General features: G+C 37.8%; 1 protein-coding gene across 1 annotated transcript; it reads left to right on the top strand.

Annotated features, from left to right (window-relative positions):
• The first annotated feature begins 391 nt into the window (after positions 1–391).
• Positions 392–21,678, top strand: LOC113771516. Its single transcript, XM_027316092.1, is given in 9 exon segments — positions 392–636; positions 12,733–13,972; positions 14,308–15,625; positions 15,864–17,889; positions 18,182–19,853; positions 19,855–19,969; positions 20,024–20,711; positions 20,799–21,155; positions 21,264–21,678. Coding segments are annotated over 9 exon segments (8,076 nt in total).
• The last annotated feature ends 1,661 nt before the right edge of the window (positions 21,679–23,339 follow it).

Here is a 23,339-nt window from a genome sequence, read left to right as displayed (position 1 = left end):
TGTGAGATTTGCATTTTGGGAACATGAATAGGATTTGTTTGGCTAGAATGAGTACAAGATGTCAACGGACGTCTAGTTGGATAGAAAGTGACGTGAGAGACCGGACAGGGTTATTTTAACTGAGACTGGGACGACATCACCCTTTTCGTTTGATTTGCCTTATATTGTTACTACATGACGTTAGTTTGTGTATTTGTGTATATGATTATCTGTCTAACTTGATATGTATTTGTGTATTTAATCATCTGTTTCCTTGACATGTGGTGTGTTATGTATGTATATGTTTATTTGTATATTGGGTGTGCTAGAATTTAGTCATTTTAATCAGCTTACTGCGTTTATTTATTAAATTACCTTTTGAAAAAAGAAAAGAAAAGAGAGAGGAAAAAATATGGAGGGGAGACGTGGTCGTAGACGTGGACGTGGCCGTGGAGCTAAGCGAGTTCAGGAACCAAGGGAAGAAAGGGAAATATCGGCTGAGCAAGGACAAGGACCGAGAGTTGAAGCCGGAGATCAAATGGCAACGACAATACAACAAATGACGAATATCTTTGCAAGATTGGTAGATCAACAAGGTCAAATGCCCGTGAACCAACCCCAGAACCCTGAAATAGCAGAAGATCGGGCTCTTGAGAGGTTTCAGAAGTTTGCTCCTCCGAAATTCCTTGGAGGGTCTGATCCTGATGTAGCTGAACAGTGGCTGGAAGCCATGATCAACATCTTTGCAGTTTTGAACTACACCGAACAAAGACAAGTAAACTTTGCTGTGTTCCAATTTGAAAGACCGGCCCGAGCATGGTGGAATGTGATTAAAGCAAAGTGGGAAAGAGAACGGACTATATGGACGTGGGCGAACTTTATAAGAGAATTTAACGAGAAGTACCTTCTACCTTTAGTCCAAGAAAGGAGGGAGGCAAATCAAACACTTCCGCCCTTTCCGCCAACAGTCATTCTCGGTGTGATTGGCCTTTCCACAGTAGCCACAAGTCAAGTGAGAAGCCATCTTTTGGCTTTCTTGAGAAATCTCCTCATGTCCGATTTGGCTTCCTTTTGTAGACCTTTCATCTACAGCCCCTAATGTCCATGGTGGGCAGGGTAACGGGTTCACTTTCTGCACTTTAGAAGGTGCTATCGATTTACTAGGTTCTTCCAATACACTACCGCCGGAAGTGGTGATCATCAAGTTAGTAACTATCCGAGGAGACAGTCACGTGAAGTAGTACTCCGCAACTGGATGGAGCCAAAACAAAACAAGCGAATGAAAGAAGGAATCGAACAAGTGTACCGGCAAAAGTTTATGCGTTAGACAACCAAACAGTTCCGGACCCGTCTGAAGCAAATGAAGGTAAAAATTTCGAGAACAAAATTTCTTAAGGGGGAGAGAGTGTGAGAACCCTAAAATTTTCACATTTTCTCAACCTTTTGTTTATTTTCACTTCCGTTGTTTTATTCAAGTGAAACTTTGCTATCCATGTTTCTAAGGAAGTTTTCATTATATATATAAGGGTGTGGTTGTGTATATTAAGTGTATTTGTGTGAGAGATATGTATATATGCGTACGTGTTGGAAGTACGGATGAGCGTGGCAATTGCACTAGGAAAAGAAGGAAAATTTTGCGAAAAAGGTGAAGGGCCAAATCCGGCCAGTTCATGGCCGGATTGTTGGTTTTCTCCTCTGCTTGGAATCCGGCCAGAAATCCGGCCAGATTTCAGCCGGATTGTGACGTGGCACAGGTGGCCACCAACTTTGACCGCCTGTTTTCTTCCTTTTTATACTGTTTTTGACCCAAAATATCTTCATTTCTTCCCTTGCTCAGCCGTGTGTCTTGGAGAGAAGAAAGAAAGTTCTTATTTTCCTAGCTTCAATTTTTGCTCGAATCTTAAGATTTCACCGTTGGATTTTCAAACTACTCCATACAAGTGCTAGCTAAGAAGGGTTAAAGGTGATAGTGGAGTTGTTTTTGGAAGGGAAGTTGTAAGTTCTTACATTTCTTGAGTCATAAGGTGAGTTGTTAAGAAATTCCCCTTTTTGGTTCTAATATTGGTTAATTGGTGGGTTCGTAGTGGTTAAATATGCTATATTGTGGATGATTTCATGGCTTTAAGTGGAGTTGGTTCCATTTCTAATTTATTGGGAATTTTTCTGATTTTATATGATAATCATGGATTGGCCTTGGATTGATGGATTGAGATGGTATTAAATGGAACTTGTAGGCGTCAATTGCGATTGTTTGCGGAAAATTTCCGCTTGAGGAGATAAATTCCGGTTCTAGGGTTTTAATTTGGGGGTTTTCTTATGGTTGGCTTTTGAGCTTCTCATTTGCTTTGATTGAAGGATATTGTGGCCTAATTGAATGTATTTTATTGCTTATTAACCGTATGTGTGATTGTGGTTAAATTGCTATGAGAATGGATGTTTGATTGTAGGGTGAAAGTGAAGAAAATTAGGGGAAGTGCTATCCGTTTCTTTTCTTGTAAATTGAGTGAATTAAAGTGGATTCGGAAATGTGATTTTTGTTGCAAATTGGACTTATTTCGTTTCGTACTATCTAGACCCTCTCATAGGGAAATAAATGAACCGCTTTTCTTCTGGACTTGTACTTTTCCACCTGAGAAAGGTGGTGACCATTTTAACCGTTCTCAAACGTGATGCCTAGCTACAACTATCCAGTTTTCACCATCAACTGATTACTTATTTCTTGCCAAAATAAAGAGGAGTGGTTTAGGATTTTCTTAGGTATTTTGTCCTCTTTTCACATGATTTTCATCAGGACCTTTGTTATATAATATCTACTTGATTATATATCGATTTTGAGCTACATAAACGATTCTGAAAAATAATATTTCTTAGCCTATCTAGTTGGATTCTGATTTGTCTTTGGTACAAGTGTTTTCCGCCGGAAATTTTATAACTATTCTGAGTTTAGTTTTGTGTTTGGTTTATGAAACCCTAGTTATTTCCGTCCACAGATCCAAATACCCTCTTTTCACTTGAAAGTCATCTTTATACGTTTTACTCGTAATTAGTCGGGTTTCTTCGATTTCACTTAATTGTTTTGCTAGATGAACTGTAATATTCTTTCTCGTTTAATCTTAGATTTCATCGGTGACTGAGGGTAATATCCGGAAGGATATTTTGGACGTTATTTTGCGTAAATAGGTGAGTGTTCCTTGTTTGTTATATTTTCCTTGACTTCATGGCTTGTTGTTATTGTTTGATAATGTGTTAAGTGCTTTCAATGATTGCCAAAACGAGTTTTCTAGGCGAGTGTGTACTTTGTCGCACTCGACCTAAATGAATGTGAAATTTTCAATGATTCAATGATTCAATGATTAAAATATTACTTGTGCATGAATGTAAGTCTTTTGGCTGAATTGGGCCCTGCCCTTCGTTACCGATCGACTCGAGCCAGAAGCGGACTCGGTCGGGCAATATAGTGACCCTGGGTGAACGTTTGGTATACTCGAGTATTACCTTGTTGTCGGGTAGAACCTGGCCAACGTCCAGGAGGGGGTGAATGAAATGAATGAACGAATGTCAATGCCAATGGAGGGTTTTACTTATCAAAAATGCATTTTCAAATGATTGAAAGAATAAGGGAATGACAGGAGAATGAATGAACGAACGAATGAATAGCTCCCTGTGAGCCCGTATCCTTTCAATGGATGTGTTATTATTGCTTTCCATTGTAAATGTTTCTTGAATTATTGGTTATCTATGGTTAATGCATTGGTTTTATTGTTTGGTTATGTGTTCGGAACCTCACTGAACTTTTAGCTCATTCCTTTAGTTTTGGTTTCCTTAACAGGGGAATGCGAGCAAGGGCGAGAGCTCTGTATAGACTAACTTAGTCTAGTTCTTTGATTTTGTAATGGTTCTCGCCCTAGCGCTTGGCACGGGCTGAATGTATGAAGAATTGAGAACCTGTGTATGTTTGAGATTGTACTCCCTTTTGGAGATAGAAATGTATATAAGTTTTGCTTTAAACTTTGGATTGTTGTTATACTTATTTTGTGGTTTTATTCCGGTTTTGATTGAGGTACGACTAAATCCCGGCGAGAGTTTGGCAGGCGGTCCGCCGAATCCTTTAGTTCGCCTTAGGGTGAGGTGGGGCTGTCACAACAACTATGCGCATAAACATGCAAGTCCGCACGCAGGATCAATTATTTCAAGTTCATGGAGGTCGTGTACGAATAAGGAGACACTCGCCTAGCCATGACCAAGTCACATTTTCAAGCATTTCAAGTATTTCAAGTCAATATACAGGTCAAATGCAAATTAAGTTACTTGTACATGCATGAATGACATATCAAGTGTTTAGTCAAATTAGGTCAAGTGCGATAAAGTATACAATCGCTTATGAAATATCAAATCAAGTGTCTAGCAAATCTCTAGCAACAATGAACATGGAACATGTAGTTGGAACACTCACCAATCAATTGCAATCCTTCACTTTAACCCTGGTTCGTCCTCTTGAACTCTCTCAAGTCATGTGGTCATATACTATATTAAAAGACTAGCAATACAAAGCCAAAATATATGAAGAAATTGAGGTTTCAAAACTTCATTTAGAAAATGCATCAATTTACAAGTTTTATGCCCGTAAAACCTATCAAAATATAATATTTTCTTGTTGTAATCAAGGAGAAAACCTCATGTGCTAACTAAATCAATGTCGCAAAAGTCACTTGGAGCACAAGAGCATCAATTATAGTCAAATGTTTGAAGAAATTAGAAAAAAAAAATTTCAAAATACAAAGTTGGAAATTGTCCGACCTAAAATAATTCTAAAATGATTTGAAGAAATCCATTTTCTTTCATTTAAACCTCAATTCTACTCATAAAATCAAGCTCAAAATGGTTTAATAACTCCAACTTAAAGTTGGAAATGAAAGTAAGAACAAGTTTAGAAAACAGAATTTTTCTCCAGTTTTCCGCAATACTATATGAAAAATCATATCGCAAGTTTCTTAAGTTCAAAATTTATAAACTTTATACCGTTGGAAAATAGACTCAAAGGACTACAATTTTCCAGATACATATTTGTAAGATTCTATCCATAAATCAGTCAAATCCCAGTCTCAAGTTGCTACTTCATCAGGTAGAAAAACAGAGCAGGTGTGAAAATTCAGGAAACTTTGAAAAATCATAGATATTACTCTGAAATTCTGAAAATTCATAGGTATTGAGAAAAATTCTAAAATCTTCACGGTAGAATTTACTCTGAATCTAGTTTTAAACGCAATAAGTGAAAGTCAATTTGGATTTTTCTACACCAAGATATAACAAATTTCCCAAAACTGCTCTGAGTCTTCTACGGGAAAAATTTTCAGCAGCACTTCCCCTTATTTTTCCTAATTTTCAGCCATTTTCAAGGCTTCATTCTTACCACAAAAACAACCTCAAATCAAGCATATACATACCAGGCCAACAATTCACTAAATCAAGTATATACATAGCATATAACCATCACCTACTCAAACTAGAAAAATTAAACCCTAGGCTGAAATTCATAATTACAAACTGGAAATTTCTATTATAAAGCCAAAGAAGCATATAAAAGTTGGAAAAATCACATGTCAAGGCTAAATAGTCATAGCCAAACTCAACTCATCATATCAAGGCTGAAATTTATCACTCAAAGTTGAAATTTTCCAGCCACCACTTAACCCATGAAATTTTCCATGAAAACTACCAAAATCAAGCCCTAAACATACTCATATGCAAGTAATAAGAGAAGAAATGGTTTCAAGACATGATTACCTTTAATCCTATGAAGAAGAGCAACCGAAACTTTCTTTTTCCCCAAATTTCTCGACCCAAGGTCTTCCTCTTTCTTTAAAGTTACTTCCTATGGATTGGATTGGAAACTTATGGTGAGATCTCAAAATTCAAGCAAGAATTTCTAGGTTGGAAATGGAGTTTATTTTCTCTCCTTTTCTTCTCCAAGAGGTCGGCCAAGAGGAAAGAAAGGGAATGAAATTTTTGATCAATTTTTTTCCAAGATGAAAACTAAAACTAGTCTTGGTCAAAGATAAAGGTCCAAGGCCTTAATGACAAATAGCATCCAAGGGTTAATCCTCATCCTGTTGCCTTCTAATCACTAAAATATCTAACCAACCTTTAGTTATCCCTTAATACCTTATAAAATAATGTCCATTTACACAAAACTCCTTCTAATTTTCAAAAATTTATCGCACGCACCTCACTAGTGGGTCCTATTTCCATAATGCATTACAAATTAATATGTACTAACTTATATAACGAAAATGATTTAAAACCTTGACTCATTTGTAAAAATATCTAGAAAATGAAGGCAATACGGTAAAGTAACAAAAATGTATTCGAAAAGGTAAAATAAAATAAATTAAAATAAGAAAATTTTTGGGGTCCTCACACTATCGGACAGAAAATGGAAGGAACTGAGAGCTGTTTGCTTGAGTTGTAGCCTGTTATCAGTATAAAATGGAAAATATTGTAAGAAATGCATGCTGTGACGAGGTGAACCCTAAGGTTTCGATGGGCCGCCTACCTAGCTGTCGCTAGAATTCAATACAAGCCAAGTTTGTAACTTAGAACTACTCAACCAACAAGAAACTGATATAAAGAAGAAATCTCTTCCTTCAAAAGTTATTCAATTCTTCATCATAATATTTCCAAAAATTACATCAAGCTTCCCAAAAATATAACTACCAAAAGGTCAGTTAAATCATTTACATCCATAATCAGACCAAAATATATATCCAAGGCCAGCTTCTTCAAAATCTTTCCACTTCAAATTCCTGTTAAGGAAAAACAAACTTAAGGGGGTGAGCTAATGCTCTGTGAGGCTAAGAAAAGCAGACAAACAAACAAGTACAACTAGCATTAATAACATGTAGATAAAAGGCAGCCATAATATTTATGTAAAAGCACAAGAGAAAATAAAAGCACAATCACTAAAGGATACTCTTGAACCACAATTTCCAAATATTGACACTCCGTCAACCAAGCAAATAACAAGTCTGTAGAACCCCACTTTTCATGAATTTTCGTCCACCGTTATACTCCTTACCGGGCCCACATGTCAAACAAGATGTGATATTACTCGAGTATATCCAAACAGGTCAAGTACACGAGTCCAAAGTTCACCAAACCCCTTAACCAAACTCTCGCTGGCTTGAGTTGAATGGCTAGCCATTGGGTTCTGGGGCTCCCAAGATCAAGTCTAAGTCTATGAGATTGCTCTCAAATCGATGCCAGGTCAAGCACAAGTACAAGTATAATTGTCAAGTACGAGCAAATAAATTATCAAATCAAGCAAGAAAGGACAAGTGAGATAAAGCACACACTCGTCTCAATAAGTTTAATTCACATAATCAACAAGAAGTGATCCAAGTAGTGTGCAACAAGACAAGACATGCACTTTAAACTCACCAAAGCCAAAAGCAAACGAGCAAGCAAGTCCTTTGTTGTTCTGCACCGGGATTCCTTTCGAAATTCCTTTAGACACCTAAAGCAATATCAACCAACCATCACTAAATGCAAACCACCTTTAGGCCAATTCCCCCTTAAACCATCACTCATATACACCCTAAGTTACTTAGCACACAAGGAGAAAAAATTCATTTGCTTAGACAACTAAGATAACACTGTAGACACCAAAATTTTGTTAAAATTTTAATGTTTTTCATGAATACTTTTTATTGAATTATTTATTTTCTTACATTTTTATATATATGTATTTCCAGGTTTGTTTCTTAAAAAAAAAAGAAAAGAAAAAAAGATAAGAGGAAGTGGCGTTGGCCATCATGATGTTTAGATATCATGATGGCCACCAAATTTTGCTTTGACCAAGCTTTGGCGGACACAATTCCAGTAACGAATGGAAGAAGGAATGAAAAAGGCAAAAAGAAAAAAAGCAAAAGAAGAAGGAAAAGGAGCTTTTGGCTTCTATTATTGGCACTTTCTCTTGGACAAGATAAAAAGGGACAAGAAGCAAGAGAGAAAAGGTGGGGAAAGGGGGCAAAAGAAAAGAAAAGCAACGGATCTAATAAAAAGGAACACGAGGGAGGAAAAAAAGAAAAACGCAGAAATTTCCTCAGCAAAACCCACAACAAGGTTGACGTTTCAACCGACTTTCCTCCAGAATCGTTGCTGCCACACACCTGGTTCAACTGGCAACCTCGCTCAAAGCTGCTTCCATCTGGTTTTTTTTTTGCTCACACAAATCCAGTCCAGAAGCATTTCCAGGTAAGCCAAAACTTTTCTTTGCTCAATCTGACATTTGCAGAAGGATTTGGATGCTGTGGGTTTTATTTTTGTACAAGTTTCATGATTTAGTAAAGCTTATGTGTATGAAAATTTATTACTCAAATGTTTTTGGAGGATTTTTAGATGAGATTCTGTTTGTTTTGATTAAAATTTTTAGGTTTCAGTTTTTTTTAGATGAAAGCTGAAGTCAATTGTTTGTCTTCTTTGCATTTCGTTTTGCCTTCTGTTGCTTTGGATCTCTTGAATGGAATGTTTGTTATGAAGTTTTGTTGAAAAAATGGATTAAGGTCTTTGTATTAATTTAGTTGACGAATTGTTAGCTTTTGTTTGAGTTTTCTTGGCATAAATGCATCTGGGTTGAGGAAAGAAAGTTGCAGAGGATCTGCTGAATTGTTGTGGAAGAAGAAAGCTTTCGAAGGTTGCATGAATAAGCTGAAACAATTTCAGATTTATCCCCCAACTTTTACTTAATTCTAATATGGCCCAAAAACTTTTACAATTGAACCATTTATGCCCTATTGAGTTCTGATCCTATTTCCCATGTTTAAATGCATTTTTAAGTAGATTAATTCTGGGATTTAATGCATAATCAGAGTTTAGTATTTTTTTAGTTGAGTTTTTATCTTGTTGGGTTTTCACAAATAAGATGAGATTTGATTTGGAATTGTTGGTTGGGTTTGACAAATGAATTGATGACTTATTTTCTGGGTTGTTGATATGGGCTTTGGGAATAAAACCCATATATATTTTTAGCTGGGTTTCGCTTGGACCAAAGATAGGCTGGCCTGCTTGTCTTCTTAGGGCTTTCAGTTGGGCTAGGAAGCTTTCGGCCCAAACAAATAAGAAAAATGGCCCAACGGCCTGTTTAGTCAAGTATCTGGTCAACGAATTTGTAGGATGGTCCCTGTACTTTTCATTAAGTATACTGTGACCCTAAGACCTTTGATTTCTTTCAGTTATGTCCCTATTTTAATTACAAATAGGTCCCTTAACTTTATTTTTCTTTAATTTGACCCCAAAACTTTGTTTATTTTTGCAATTAGATCCCTAACAGATTTGATTGCTTAAATAGAAGTTGCTTTTCTCCTAGAATCATTGATTACACTTCATTTAAGTGTTTCAATTGATTGATTTCATGTTTATTTCCATTTGTTATGATTTATTTGTTGATTAAATTGGTGCCTTGATGATTTTGTTAATTTTGGAGTTAAATAGGTAAAACCAAACCCAATTAGCTACTACTTCAAGGGAGGTATCTTCTTGTTTTATTTTAAATTCTTTTATGTGCTCCAACGTGTTTTATGTGCAATTACATGTTTTGAGTGTTTTTCTTTTATTTATTATTATTATTCGTTTTTAATTTCATTAATTTTATTTAATTTAATTTTTGATTATTTGAGAGGCATTTAAATGCCAAATTGTAATAGTTAGATTATTATTATTATTATTTTTATTCTTTACCCCTTTAGATTGTAGTTAGGGCCCCGAATGTAATAGTTAAGTCTCTATTTGTTTTTATTTGTTTGTGTGATTGCATGCTTGTGTGATTACGTGTTTACTCGCTTCTTTAGGATATTTGCATCTAGATATTATGCTCACATGTTATGTGCTACGTGCTCTTACATGTTTATTTGTTTTAATTTACGTATTATTTATTTTACTATGTATTGTTAATGCATGACGTTACCACACTAGTCCAACGCTAGTTGTGGCTTCTCATTCCGTTTACTTGCTAGTCCAATGCTAGTAAGGGCTTTTAGAAATGAGCTAGTCCAACGCTAGGCTCTTAGATTGTTCATGCATTAAATTCATTTTGTGTGATATTCATTACTTTTTCATGCATATTTTTTAGGGTTAATTCCACTTTGTCCCCTCAAACTTTGGACAATTACCCGCTTAAGTCCCTAAATTTCAAAATGGGACACTTAAGTCCCTAAACTTATAAATACCTCCCACTTAAGAAAAATTGTTAACAAATCCTGAATGCCATTGGTGGTCGAAGTGTCCCATTTTATAAGGGTTTAGGGATTTAAGTGTCCCATTTTATAAGTTCAGGAACTTAAGTGGGAGATATTTATAAGTTTAGGGACTTAAGTGTCCCATTTTGAAGTTTAGGGATTTAAGTGGATAATCGTCCAAAGTTTGGGGGGACAAAGTGGAATTAACCCTATTTTTTATTTTTAGGATCTTTTCCCATTTGCATGATATTCCCTATTATCTATTATCCCCCTATCCTCCATGTGTTAATCCTGTTATTTAGAATTGCATCTCATTTAAGTTAGTTCATTTGCTCGTTCATGTTTGGAAAATTATTCTTTGAACATGGGAAATGGGTGATTATAACTCTTTAGTTTAAAATACCCCATCGATCCCGTGTAAAATTATTATGTCACGAGTTTTTGTCTCCCGTACCCATTATGCTGCATTTTCCTTTTTCTTTGATCACTTATACCTATGTATATAATTTAATTTTCTTTTATTTTATTTAATTTTCTTTTAATTTCATCATTTGCATACTCGTGATCCCTTCAAGGAATTATTTTGACCTTCGCAATTAATGCGATTGATATCAATTAAACCCTTGAATGGATATTTTGTTCCATTCGATATTTTATTTTTAAATTTGCATCCATATAGAAAATATCCAAATGTGATAAATTTAAGGGTTAGATTAAGAAAATTTTTGACTAAACCAGCAACTAGCTTAGATTAGGTTGAAAGGGTGCCTTAGGTTTGAGTTAATTAAACCTTTGCCTTCCCTTTCTTCAACCGTGACTCCCGAACCTATTTTCTCTTGTTTTCAAAGACCTGGAGTTGTCAAAAAGGGTTTTGATTTATTTTATTTTTGTCAAAAATATTTTTTGGGTGACTTGGTACACCAAAACTCCATACCAAGTGGCGACTCCTATTTTTTCTTAAAAACCCTTTTAGACTAAATTTTTGGACCCAAATTGTCGCATTTTTTTTAAGTCTAATTCTTGGTCCTTTTTCATTTATTTTAAAATAAAATCATATCTTTTTTATAAACTCTTTCTTTTTTCATCGCGAAAAAATGGGGCGCGACAACTTGGCGACTCCACTGGGGAAGCTAGAGAGTCCGAGCACTTGGTTTAGTGGTCTTTTCTTTTTCTAACCCTTTCACTTATTATATTTGGATGTTTTAGGTTGCATTTTTTTCCTTTTTAGGATGTTTTGCATTTTACTTTCGTATTCGTTCATCGTTTCTCGTGTATGTGATGAATGATTTATTTATTTACCTTTGTTTATTTACTTATTTGTATCGCGCTTTGCATTTGGGGTGGGGAATATTACCCTAGAACCTTGCATTGGTTCTCGATCCCTCTCCTCCAAATCGAGCACTAGCATACGTGCATACACTTTATTTTTTTATCCCTCATTTATTTTCTTTAGTGGCTTGTCACGCCACTCTTCCATATTAGGATTAGGCGACCCACTTGGACGTGTGATCGCGACACGATCTGTGCGTAGCATATTCCGAGGGGTCACTCAATCTTCCATTTTAAACTTTTGGTTGATAGCCTTTAGTTTTTAATCGAAAGTTGAGGATTTTTGATAGATTCACTCAAACACGTAGCCGTGACACGATGTGTGCGTAGCGGTGTTTGGGGAATCGCTCAAGCCACCGACAAGAAATCTTGGGAGTAATGATCTTTGGTTTCTAAATCTGAAGGCTCGGGGACCTTAAAACCTATCGAGTCTAGATGCATTAATGAGCCAATACCTCATGCATCCATGATAGTTTACCTAGGGTAGAGTTTGTCTTACCCTATTAGGGACACTATTCACGAGGGGAGGGATTTAACCCCTCTTTTCATTTTATTGTTTTATCTCTGTGTATTGCTTTGCTACAATGTGTTATGTGTATTTATCTGATTGAACTAACTTTTCTTGATTTTTGTCTCCATTGCATTCATAAGCCCTAGAAAATAAGAGTCCTGGCATGGTACTCTCTTGGAGCCACCCTGTTATGACACGTTTAAATTTCAATGTATTGCATTTATGGCATAATAACATATCATTTTAGGCTTACCCCAGCAATTAAAAGGGGATCCTTTTAGGTTACATTTCATATTTACCCGCTTTGATAAAATGGCATCATGCATAAACCCTAAAAAGGGAACGCCACGTAGGGAATCCCGTTTAGGAATAAAGCCAACCTTTGTTTTTCCCGTGGAGGGACTGCACGTTTAAATTATCGCCTAACTGGAGGAATGAGACTCGTAGGTAAGGTAATTGACAAACTGCTTTCTCCATTTTAGATGGATTGCCCTCGCCGAATTTATCAGTTGTTGATACCACCGACTGAGATTCAAAGATGGCCTACCTTCATGCTACCCAGTGAATTGCATCAAGTAGCCCAATATTTAGGACCGATTGGAGACTTTAAGGAAATAAACCCAACGGCTATTTGGTAGAGGCTTTAGTGCATCTTTGGGACCCAAAATGTTCTGCTTTTAGAATAGGTAATAGGCAAATGATTATAACACTCGAGGAAGTAGCTGGCCTCTTTAATCTGCCTATGCATGGAACTGCCTTGGTTTTTCCGTCCGCTTCAGACAAGGTAGAATTTTGCAAGATCATAGGATTGAAAGAGTCGGTATTGCGAGGATCAGACCAAGGCGTCGCCGTGAATATTCTGTTTGAACGTTTTGCACCACGCGATGGGTTTGAGAGGCATGTGAAAGATTTTGCGTTCACCTCCAAAGACATATGGGAGCATAAAAGACCATTAGTATATGGAGTAGCTATGGCTGGGATCTATTTCTTCCCGAGGAAGGATCAGAAGATAGCTTTCAAATTAGCAAAAGTTGTGAATGATCTTTTTTTGGGAATCCAGGAAAAACAATGCTCTATAGTCCCGACCCTTCTCGCAGACATTCTTTTAGCCTGTAACAGTTACAAAAAGGGAGAAAAGTTCTTTTATGGGGCGAATTTGGTTCTGCATATATGGGCCATGGGGCATTTCAGGAGACGATCATCTATTACCAATAGCCTGCCGGTAGTTGGATACAATTGGATAGTTACACATCACAAAAGAGTCAACGAAAAGGGTCTACCGAAGAACGCATCCGAATATTTGGATTATTTGGAAATGTTGCAAGATCATGACATTAGGTGGGTATTGGATTGGACGGACTGTTCTAAACCAGTACTTCGCACTAAGGTGTCAGAATGTGTTCTTTTGCTGGGCACTCAAGGAATCATCTCATATACCCCGAAGAGGTTTCTCAGACAACTAGGTCGCATCCAGGGAATACCGTCTGCATCTGAGTTGAGTGAAGTCACCGTTTTTTTTGATAAGGGAATATGTCCAAAAGAGATCCCTATGAAGAGCCAAATCACCGAAGCTTGGAGAACAATATCCGATGATAGATGCATTAGTTATCTTTCGGAACTCAAACAGAAAGGTGTAGCAACTTCCCAATATGAGAGTTGGTTAAGAAACTCCATCACGCAAGAGTTGCAATGTAAGCCATATGAGGAGTTCAAGAAGTTGAAAGCCATCATTGAAGCCAAGGACAAGGAGGTTCTACAGTTGAAGAAATCCGTCGAGGCACACAAGGAAAGGGCAGAGGAAAACAAAAGGTTGTATGAAAAGGAACGAGAAGAGCGCCAAGAGATGAAACGGAAATGTGGGAAATTACATGATCAAGCCGAACGTGTCAAGATTCCGTATGCTAGAGAAACTAGAGATTCTGTACTAGATAGGCTCGAAAATTTTGGTGACCTTGTACGAAGCCGCCTTTGTGACATGATGTAGACAAATGTACTTGGTATTTTGCAATCTCTCTTTTTTCACAAAATGATTGTCAATAACAGGTTTGATCAACGGGTCTCATTCCGAAAGTGTTGCATCATATTAGGCCTACCCTTGGCACAAAAAGGGTTCCCCCATAGGACATGCATCCGAATTATTTAAATATCTACTAACTTATGTTTTTTTTTTCTTTTTTCTTTTTCTTTTTCTTGAATAAATTACAGCAATTTGACAGAAAATCCATTCCTAAACCAGTTTCTTTTCTCCATTATCAGGTATTTCTCACAATAGCTACCCAAAGAAATCCCATCATCACCAGGTCTCGAAGTAGAGCCTTGAGACAGCCTGTAAACATGAGTTCAATGCCAGAAACTTCGGAAAGATCTGCTATGGTTACGACACCGGATTTCACAGCATTGGGAGCTCAGTTAAGTGAGGTAGTTGATAAGTTCAATGAGTTAAGTGTTGAAATGGCCGCACAGAGGCGTGTCATTGATCAGTTGGTAACAAGCAATAGTGGTGGTGGTGTCCCAAACGACCGAGAATCTGTCGATAACCACCCACATGCACAAGACAATCAACCACCCCACACATCCAATGCCCAGACAACTTTCCTTCCTTCCTTTGCTAATCCCCTTGAAAATACCTTTACCCAACTAAATTCAGACCTTTCCTATACGCATCCGAATTATATACTGATTAACCCAACCAGTAACCAAATACCTCAAACCCATCCACAAACCAATCTGAACGTTCCCCCCAACCCTCAGGAACCCCACCATCACGTTGCAGCACCTTTTGTGTTGGATACTGCATCTCAAGGGAAGGCGGCGGTAGAAGAACAACCTGTGCCTATTGACAAAGATCTGTTGAGAAGATTGGATCGATTCGATGATTTTATGAAGAAGAATCAAGGATTGAGCAGGCATGGTGGGTTGGATTACGATGAATTGTGTCTTTTCCCAGATATTCAGCTACCATTGGGATTCAAAACTCCCAAATTCAGCAAATATGATGGAACTGAAAATCCCAAAACGCATCTTAAGATGTTTGCCAACAAGTTAGGTAAGCCAGTGGATGATGAAAATTTGCCTATGCATCTATTTCCGGAAAGTTTAGAGGGGGACGCTCTAGATTGGTATTCAAATTTGAAATCTGGAGAGGTAAAAACTTGGTTAAATCTGTCAACAGCTTTTGTGAAGCAGTATGAGTTTAATTGTGAATTGGCACCGACACGAACAACACTGGAGGGTACAAAAAGAAAGCCATCGGAAGATCACAAGACCTATGCAAAGCGGTGGAGAAAGTTAGCTGCCAAAGTGGAGCCACCCATGACTGAGGAGGAGATTGTTCGTACTTTCATCAAGACTCATGATCTACCCTACTTTGAAGAGATTTTTCGCATGATTGGAAGTTCATTTGCCGCTATTATTAACAAGTTGGAGGAATACGACGAGTTTGTCAATGCAGGGAAGATTGTTAATGTATCGGCATTGAAGTTGCAATTGGATGCTTTACAGAATCAAAGCAACATTGGGAAAAAGTCCCAATTTAAGAAGAAAGAAGGAGAAACTGCTTTTATATGGGATCAAGGCCCGTCTTTTAGACCCAGAAACCATCCCATATATTCCGTTCCTTACTCGTATTACACCAACGCTCAACCAGTCTACCACGCTACTATCCAACTCCATCATTCCCGACCAAGTCATTTGAATACCTCACCATTACCTCCGACTCCACAACCTATCTTTCAAAATCACTCTCGTCCCAGTTATTATCCCAGACCAACCCTACAAAATAATAACCCTTCTCAAAATCCTTTTCAAACCAGGGAAGTGCAAAAAGCAAAGGCAATTCCGAACCTTCACCAATTTGGGCCGACCCATTGATCAATTGTATGAGCAGTTAAGAGCAGTTGGAAAAATTAGCACTGTTCCTCCCAAACTCTATCCCAGAGGTCCTCCTGACGGTTATGATCCACAAGCAATCTGTGCCTACCATTCTGGAAGTCCAGGTCATACCACTGGCAATTGTTGGGCTCTAAAACATAAGATCCAGGATATGATTGATTCTGGAGACATCGTTCTTAGAAGAAAGGGAGAGCAGGGACCGAATGTTAGTAAGAATCCTTTACCTGAGCATGGGAACACTGTGGGAGTTATCATCACTGATGAAGATTGTGTCGATCCCACTCAGTACATTGTAGATGAAACTGAAGTGTTTGGCGTGATAGAGGCTGACCATGCGAGAATGAGAAAACTGTCGCCTGTTGAAAAGTCCATGACTAAGGATAATGTCGAGGAAAATTTGAAATCTTTTGTGTTTGAAAAAGAGGAGCCATTCATAGCAGAAGGGGGAGTTTCCGAGGTTAACAAAGTTCCTTTTATTCTGGATCTGCCATCTTTTGAATGGGATGTATCAGAGCCTGTTATTCTCGAATTTCCAGAACAAATGCCTGTCAATAACTTGCAAGAGATACCATGGAACTACGAGGAACCTAGTCTGTTGATTGGAGATAAAAAATGCTTGAAGGAGGAGGTACCTACTGTTGCCAGGTCTGAAAAAGCTGCGAAAAATTCCGAAATCGGCTTTCAATTCAGAGCCAAGGATAATTCTTCAACGCCCAAGCCTCTTGTGTCTGAAAAGGAAGCTGTGGATTTTTTAAAGATGCTGAAGAGAAGTGAATACAAAACAGTGGAGCAATTGGATAGGATGTCTACTCAAATTTCTTTTCTGAATCTTCTCTTGACCTCCGAGCTACATAGAGAAGCATTGCTCAAAATTCTGAATGAAGCTCAAGTCCCTAAGGATATTCCGTTGGATAAATTTTCTAACATCGTGGGGAATGTACTTGCTGCTAATCATATTACCTTCTCTGATGACGATCTGACTGCAGAGGGGATCGGGCATAACACAGCCTTGTATATATCAGTCCGTTGCAATGGAAAGCTGTTACCGAGGGTTTTAGTGGATAATGGGTCAGCGTTGAATATCTGTCCATGGAACACTCTCACCAAGCTTGGATTTCTTGATATTAAACTCCGTCCATCTGCAACTGTGGTTCGAGGATTTGATGGTTCAAAAAGGGAATCTATGGGTGAAGTAGATCTGGTATTGGAGATAGGCCCTGCTCAATTCCAAGTTACTTGCCAAGTCATGGATTTTTCCAGCGTTTACAATATTTTGCTTGGAAGACCTTGGATACATGCTTCCAATTCAGTGCCATCTTCGTTGCATCAAATGTTGAGGTTTATTGCGAATGATCAACTCATTACTGTGTTTGCTGAGGATGACTGTACCATGATCGTTGATGCAAAATTCAATGATGAAAACAGACAAAGGAATCCAACTTCAGCTCATCATGTTGCTGACATCGTCTCTGTGGGATGGGCATCCAGGGATAAGTCGCTAACTCATTCAGATTTGCCAGAGGCCAGTATTATGATGGCGAGGGAGATGATCCGAGGCGGATACGAAATAGGAAAAGGTCTTGGGAGAGAATTACAAGGAATTTTGGAGCCAATAGATATCCCGACGCAGAAGGATACATTTGGATTGGGATTTAATCCGACTGCTAAGGATAGAAAGGAAATGCAAGCTCGAAAACAAGCTGAAAAGAAGGGCAAGCAAACTGCCTTAAATATCCCGCCGCTATATCACACTTTTCCTCGTCCATCAGAAGTGATCGTGCCAGAAACAAAAAATTTTGTGGAGGAAATTGAAGTGGACCTATCTCAATTATTTGTCGGGGCAATTGATGAAGAGGAGCCATCAGAGAATTCAAAATTTTTGCCAATTATCGAGGGAGCCATTCAAAATTGGACTGCTGATTATTTTCCCTCTCGAAGGGAATTTCGGTAAATTTAAGGGGATTGTCTTTTGTCTAGATTCATATCTAGATTGCACGATAGTCTGGAGATTTTGTTAAAATAAATTACTTTTAATTTCTGAAGTTTTATTCCCATTTCAGTTTATATTGTTTGTTTTGTTGAAGAAAACTGATTGGAATGGATGATATGTCTTTAAATGGCGATCATGTCTGTGTATTTGGCCTTTTGTGAAGTTTCAATGCATTTTGAATTTAATGAAATGGGCAATTTCTCTTGTATTTTCTATTTATTTATTACATATGTTCTATTTCATTTTCAGATGGCCACAAATAAAACCCTTTGACCCTTTGGATGTCACCATTTTGGAATTCGATGGCTGCAACCTCGATATCTCTCATGAGCTTGAAATCATGCAATTTGAAATTCAAAACGAGAGCGATAATGAGGAAGAATTTGAGTCTGTTTCCAGAGATTTAAAACAGTATGAAAAGAAATCCAAACCCAACTTAGAAGAAACAGAAATCATCAATATTGGCACCAAGACTGAGGTTAAAGAGGTTAAAATCAGCATTCATTTGAATAAGAAACAGAAGGAGGAAATGATTGAATTCTTAATGATATTTCAAGATGTGTTCGCATGGTCATATGATGATATGCCAGGGATCTCTACAGATATAGTGGTTCACAAGTTGCCAATTGATCCAAATTTTTTACCTGTAAAGTAGAAGCCGCGTAAATTCAAACCAGAAATGAGTCTCAAGATAAAGGAACAAGTTGTGAAGCAACTCAATGCTAAGATAATCATGGTGTCTCATTATCCCACCTGGCTATCGAATCCTGTGCCAGTGCCTAAGAAATCTGGTGAGGTGCGAGTATGTGTTGATTACAGAGATTTGAATAAGGCTAGTCCGAAGGACGATTTTCCTTTGCCAAATATTCATATTCTTTTAGACAATACTGCTGGACATGAAATTGAATCTTTTGGTGATTGTTTTGTTGGGTATCATCAAATCTTAATGGCAGAAGAAGACAGAGAGAAAACCTTTTTTATCACCCCATGGGGAACCTTTTGTTATCGAGTGATGCCTTTCGGGTTGAAAAATGCTGGAGCCACTTATCAGAGGACCATGACTACCTTGTTCCATGACATGATTCACAAGGAGATGGAGGTTTATGTGGATGATATCATAATTAAATCCAAGAAGGTCGGGGACCATTTGGTTGATTTAAAGAAGCTGTTTGAAAGATTGAGGAGGTATAATTTGAAGTTGAACCCTGCAAAATGTGCTTTTGGAGCTCCGGATGGTAAGTTATTAGGTTTTATTGTCAGCAAAAAGGGTATAGAGATAGATCCTGCGAAAATAAAAGCAATTCGAGATATGCCCATTCCAAAAAGTCAAAAAGATGTGAAAAGTTTTCTTGGAAAGATCAATTTCATTGGCCGATTCATTGCACAGTTAACCTCTACCTGTGAGCCTTTGTTCAAATTGTTGAAAAGGAATGCGCCGATGGATTGGAATGAAGATTGCCAACAGGCTTTTGATAAGATCAAGAATTATTTGTTAAATCCTCCGATCTTAGTGCCACCTCAGCCAGGGAGGCCTTTGATTATGTATTTGTCTGTTCTTGATGAGGCTGTCGAATGCGTTCTGGGACAGCATGACAAGTTTGGCAGAAAAGAGCAAGACATCTACTATCTGAGCAAGAAATTTACAGCATATGAGGCCAACTATTCTTTCCTTGAGAGAAGTTGTTGTGCTTTAGCATGGGCAGCTCAGAAGTTGAGACATTATTTGCTCGGTTATACCACTTACTTAATTTCCCGTTCTGATCCTCTAAAATACCTGTTGGAAAAGTCGATGCCCACGGGACGTATGGCTAAGTGGCAAATGATCCTTTCCGAGTTCGACATTGTCTTCACAACACAAAAGGCAGTCAAGGGTCAAGCTATAGCGGATCATTTGGCAGAAAATCCAAGAGATGATGATTACCAGAGATGATGATTATCAGCCATTGCATACCTACTTTCCTGATGAAGAAATCCTGTTCGTTGGAGCGGTTGAGGACATGAGTGAGCAGTATCCTGGATGGAGGTTATTTTTTGACGGTGCGTCAAACTCTTTTGGAGCTGGAATTGGAGCAGTTTTAGTATCGCCTGAAGGGAAACATTATCCTGCTACTGCCAAATTACGATTTCCTTGTACCAACAACATGGCTGAGTATGAAGCTTGTATTTTTGGATTGAAAATGGCATTGGACATGGAGATCAAGGATCTGATAGCATTCAGTGATTCAGATTTACTTGTGCACCAGACGCTTAAACAGTGGGTAACTCGGGATTCAAAAATTATGTTGTATCATTGTAACTTGCTTAGTTTGGCCAGCAAATTCAGGAATTTGGAACTCAGACATATTCCCCGCACTCGTAATGCCTTTGCTGATGCTTTAGCTACTCTGTCTTCGATGATCCAACATCCAGATGAGCTGGTGATTGAACCTATACAGATTCAACTTCAGAATAGGCCAGCGCATTGTCTGGTTACAGAAAGGGTCACTGATGGTCGCTCCTGGTACAAGGATATTAAGGAATTCATGAAAACAGGATCCTACCCTCCTGATACTGATTCTGTTGCAAAAATTTTCTTACGCAGAATGTCATCAAGATTCTTCTTGAATGGAGAAGTGCTATACAAGAAAACATCTGATTTGGGCCTTCTGAGATGCATCAATGAAGAGGAAGCCGATTATATGATGAAAGAGATGCATAGTGGGGTTTGTGGGCCACACATGAATGGGCATCTACTGGCTAAGAAGATCATGAGAACAGGATATTTTTGGCTTACCATGGAGCATGACTGTGTAGATTTTGTTAGAAAATGTGTTAAGTGTCAAATGCATGGTGATATTATACGTGCTCCTCCTACAGAATTGCATAGTATGACTGCTCCATGGCCATGTTCGATCTGGGGAATGGATGTGATCGGAACTATTGATCCTTCTGCTTCAAATGGGCATCGATTCATTTTAGTGGCGATTGAATATTTCACCAAGTGGGTTGAGGCCGCATCCTATAAGCATGTGACTAAGAAAGTGGTGTCGGATTTCTTGAGAAATAATATCATCTGTCGTTTTGGGGTACCAGAGACGTTGATCACTGATAATGCCAAGAACCTCAATAATGATATGGTGGATGGATTATGTGAACAGTTCAAGATTAAACATCGAAATTCGGCCATTTACAGGCCTCAGATGAATGGAGCCGTTGAAGCTGCAAATAAAAATTTGAAAAAGATTATTCGTAAGATGACTGAAGCACACCGGGATTGGCATGAGAAGCTGCCTTATGCACTAATGGCGTACAGAACTACCATCAGAACTTCTACTGGTGCAACTCCTTTCTCTCTTATGTATGGAATGGAAGCAGTCCTGCCTGCAGAAGTTGAAATTCCTTCCTTGCGCATTCTGATGGAAGCTCAGATAGAAGAAGCTGAATGGGTTAGAGAACGTCAGGAGCAGTTGTCTCTAATTGATGAAAAGAGATTGAATGCCGTCTGTCATGGACAATGTTATCAGCAACGAATGGCCCGTGCTTACAACAAAAAGGTTAAGCCCCGTTTGTTTGAAGTTGGAGATAAGGTTTTGAAACGGATTCTTCCAATGCAAGATGAGGCTAAAGGGAAGTTTGCTCCCAATTGGCAAGGACCATTCATTGTTAAGAAAGTGCTATCCGGAGGAGCGCTTATCCTTATGGAAATGGACGGTCAAATTTTTCCCCAACCAATCAATGCAGACATGTGCAAAAAGTTTTTCATTTGATTATAAAAATTTTCTTTAAAAAATACTGCAAGAGACGGATTTAAGGCATACTTCCTCTCATTGTTCCATTTCGATGTCTTATCCCTAATCTGTTTTCCCTTTTGACTTTTCATAACCACATTTTTTTTTTCTCGCTTGGCAGTCCCTTAAGATCACTAACCCCTATACCGGGGCAATTTTGTTTCTTTAAAAAAAAAGTTAAAAGAAGAGAGAAAAAGAAAAGGGAAAAGTAAAAAAAAAGGGGCAAAAGCCAAAAAAAAGTAAAAGAAAAGAGAAAAAAAAGAAAATATGAAAAAAAGGAAGAGTAAGTTTTATCTCTGCCAGAATTAAACTGGGGCAAATTTTATCTCTTTCTCACCCTAGATCGGGGTAAGTTTTGAAAGAATGCTATCTCAAATTATTGCAAACCCATCATATGATTCGCTGTCAAGCCTTTCAAGCCTTAACCTTTCCTTTGCCGAATTTCATCTTCTGCAGTATTTTGAAAAAAAAAATTTTCTTAATCAACTAGCAAATGATGTAAATACAAACTTTTCTGAAACATGTCAGAGAAGATTGTCTCACTGATGCTATTCATTATCAGAGCATGACTGCAGTGATACGGTTGGGGTTAAATTTATCTTGTCTATGTCTCTAGGTGAAAACCTGAAAGGGCACCTTCTAAAAAAAAAAAAAGAAAAAAGAAAAAGAGAAAAAGAAAAAAAAAGAAAAAAGGAAAAACAAAACAAGAAGAAAAAGAAAAAAATAAGAAAAAAGGGGTGGGGGTAACCTTAGTGAAAACCCAAAAGGGCGCTGAGGTAGGGTTTTGGAGTACAAGAGAATCAGCAACAGAAAATAAGATGTTGAGGTCTGAAAGCTGGTGACTATGTTGATTTGGGTCTCTTTCATACTGTTGTTCTTTTGTCGACAATGAATTCCAAAATGGATGACTACGAAAGGGTCAGATGGAGCATTTTTCCTCATCAAAGGCCATCCTCTAAACACAAATCCAAATTTTGATCCTTGGGCCTTTATTCAAAAATTCAACAATTTTGTTTTACTATTCTATTTGCTATTTTATTTATTTATTGTGTATCATTGTTTATTTCATATTAGCATTATTGCATGATGAATACTATTTTTTTTTATTTTATTATTTTGGGTCTCATTCAAAAGACAATCCCCTATAATTTATCTCTAAAGAGTCATGAAATTTAAGGTCCTATGATACTAAAGTACGGACAATTGACATTTGACAGTTGCAAAGGTTTTGAAGGGTTGTCGGCTGAATCTAAGGGAGCGATTGGTCGATATTGAAACTCATGTTTACATGGTTCTCAAGGCAAAGGGATCACATGGTGGTGGCAGTGTTTTTGTCAAAGTTGTTTCTTTTCCTTTTCTCCTTTTTGCAGGAAAAATTATGTGACACAACACTGGTTCATTTGAGCATGATTCACGCTGGGGCAACCAGTAGAAGGATTAAGTTCCGAATTTCGCTGGGCATTTCCGAAGAAAGAAAAGAAAAATCACTATTTTCTTTCTTTTAAAGTTCAAAAATCAAGAGGAGACTGTAAGTCCACCAAGTTTTGAGTATATTTTCATTCTCTTGAAATACTTAGATTCTTGGCAAAAATCAATTTAAATTCATGTTGGTGAGTCTCAGCGTCCACCGCGCACCCTTC

The sequence above is a fragment of the Coffea eugenioides genome, chromosome 5, assembly GCF_003713205.1.
Source record: "Coffea eugenioides isolate CCC68of chromosome 5, Ceug_1.0, whole genome shotgun sequence".
NCBI classification, from domain to species: domain Eukaryota; kingdom Viridiplantae; phylum Streptophyta; class Magnoliopsida; order Gentianales; family Rubiaceae; genus Coffea; species Coffea eugenioides.
This window is presented reverse-complemented; position numbering and strand designations above follow the sequence as displayed.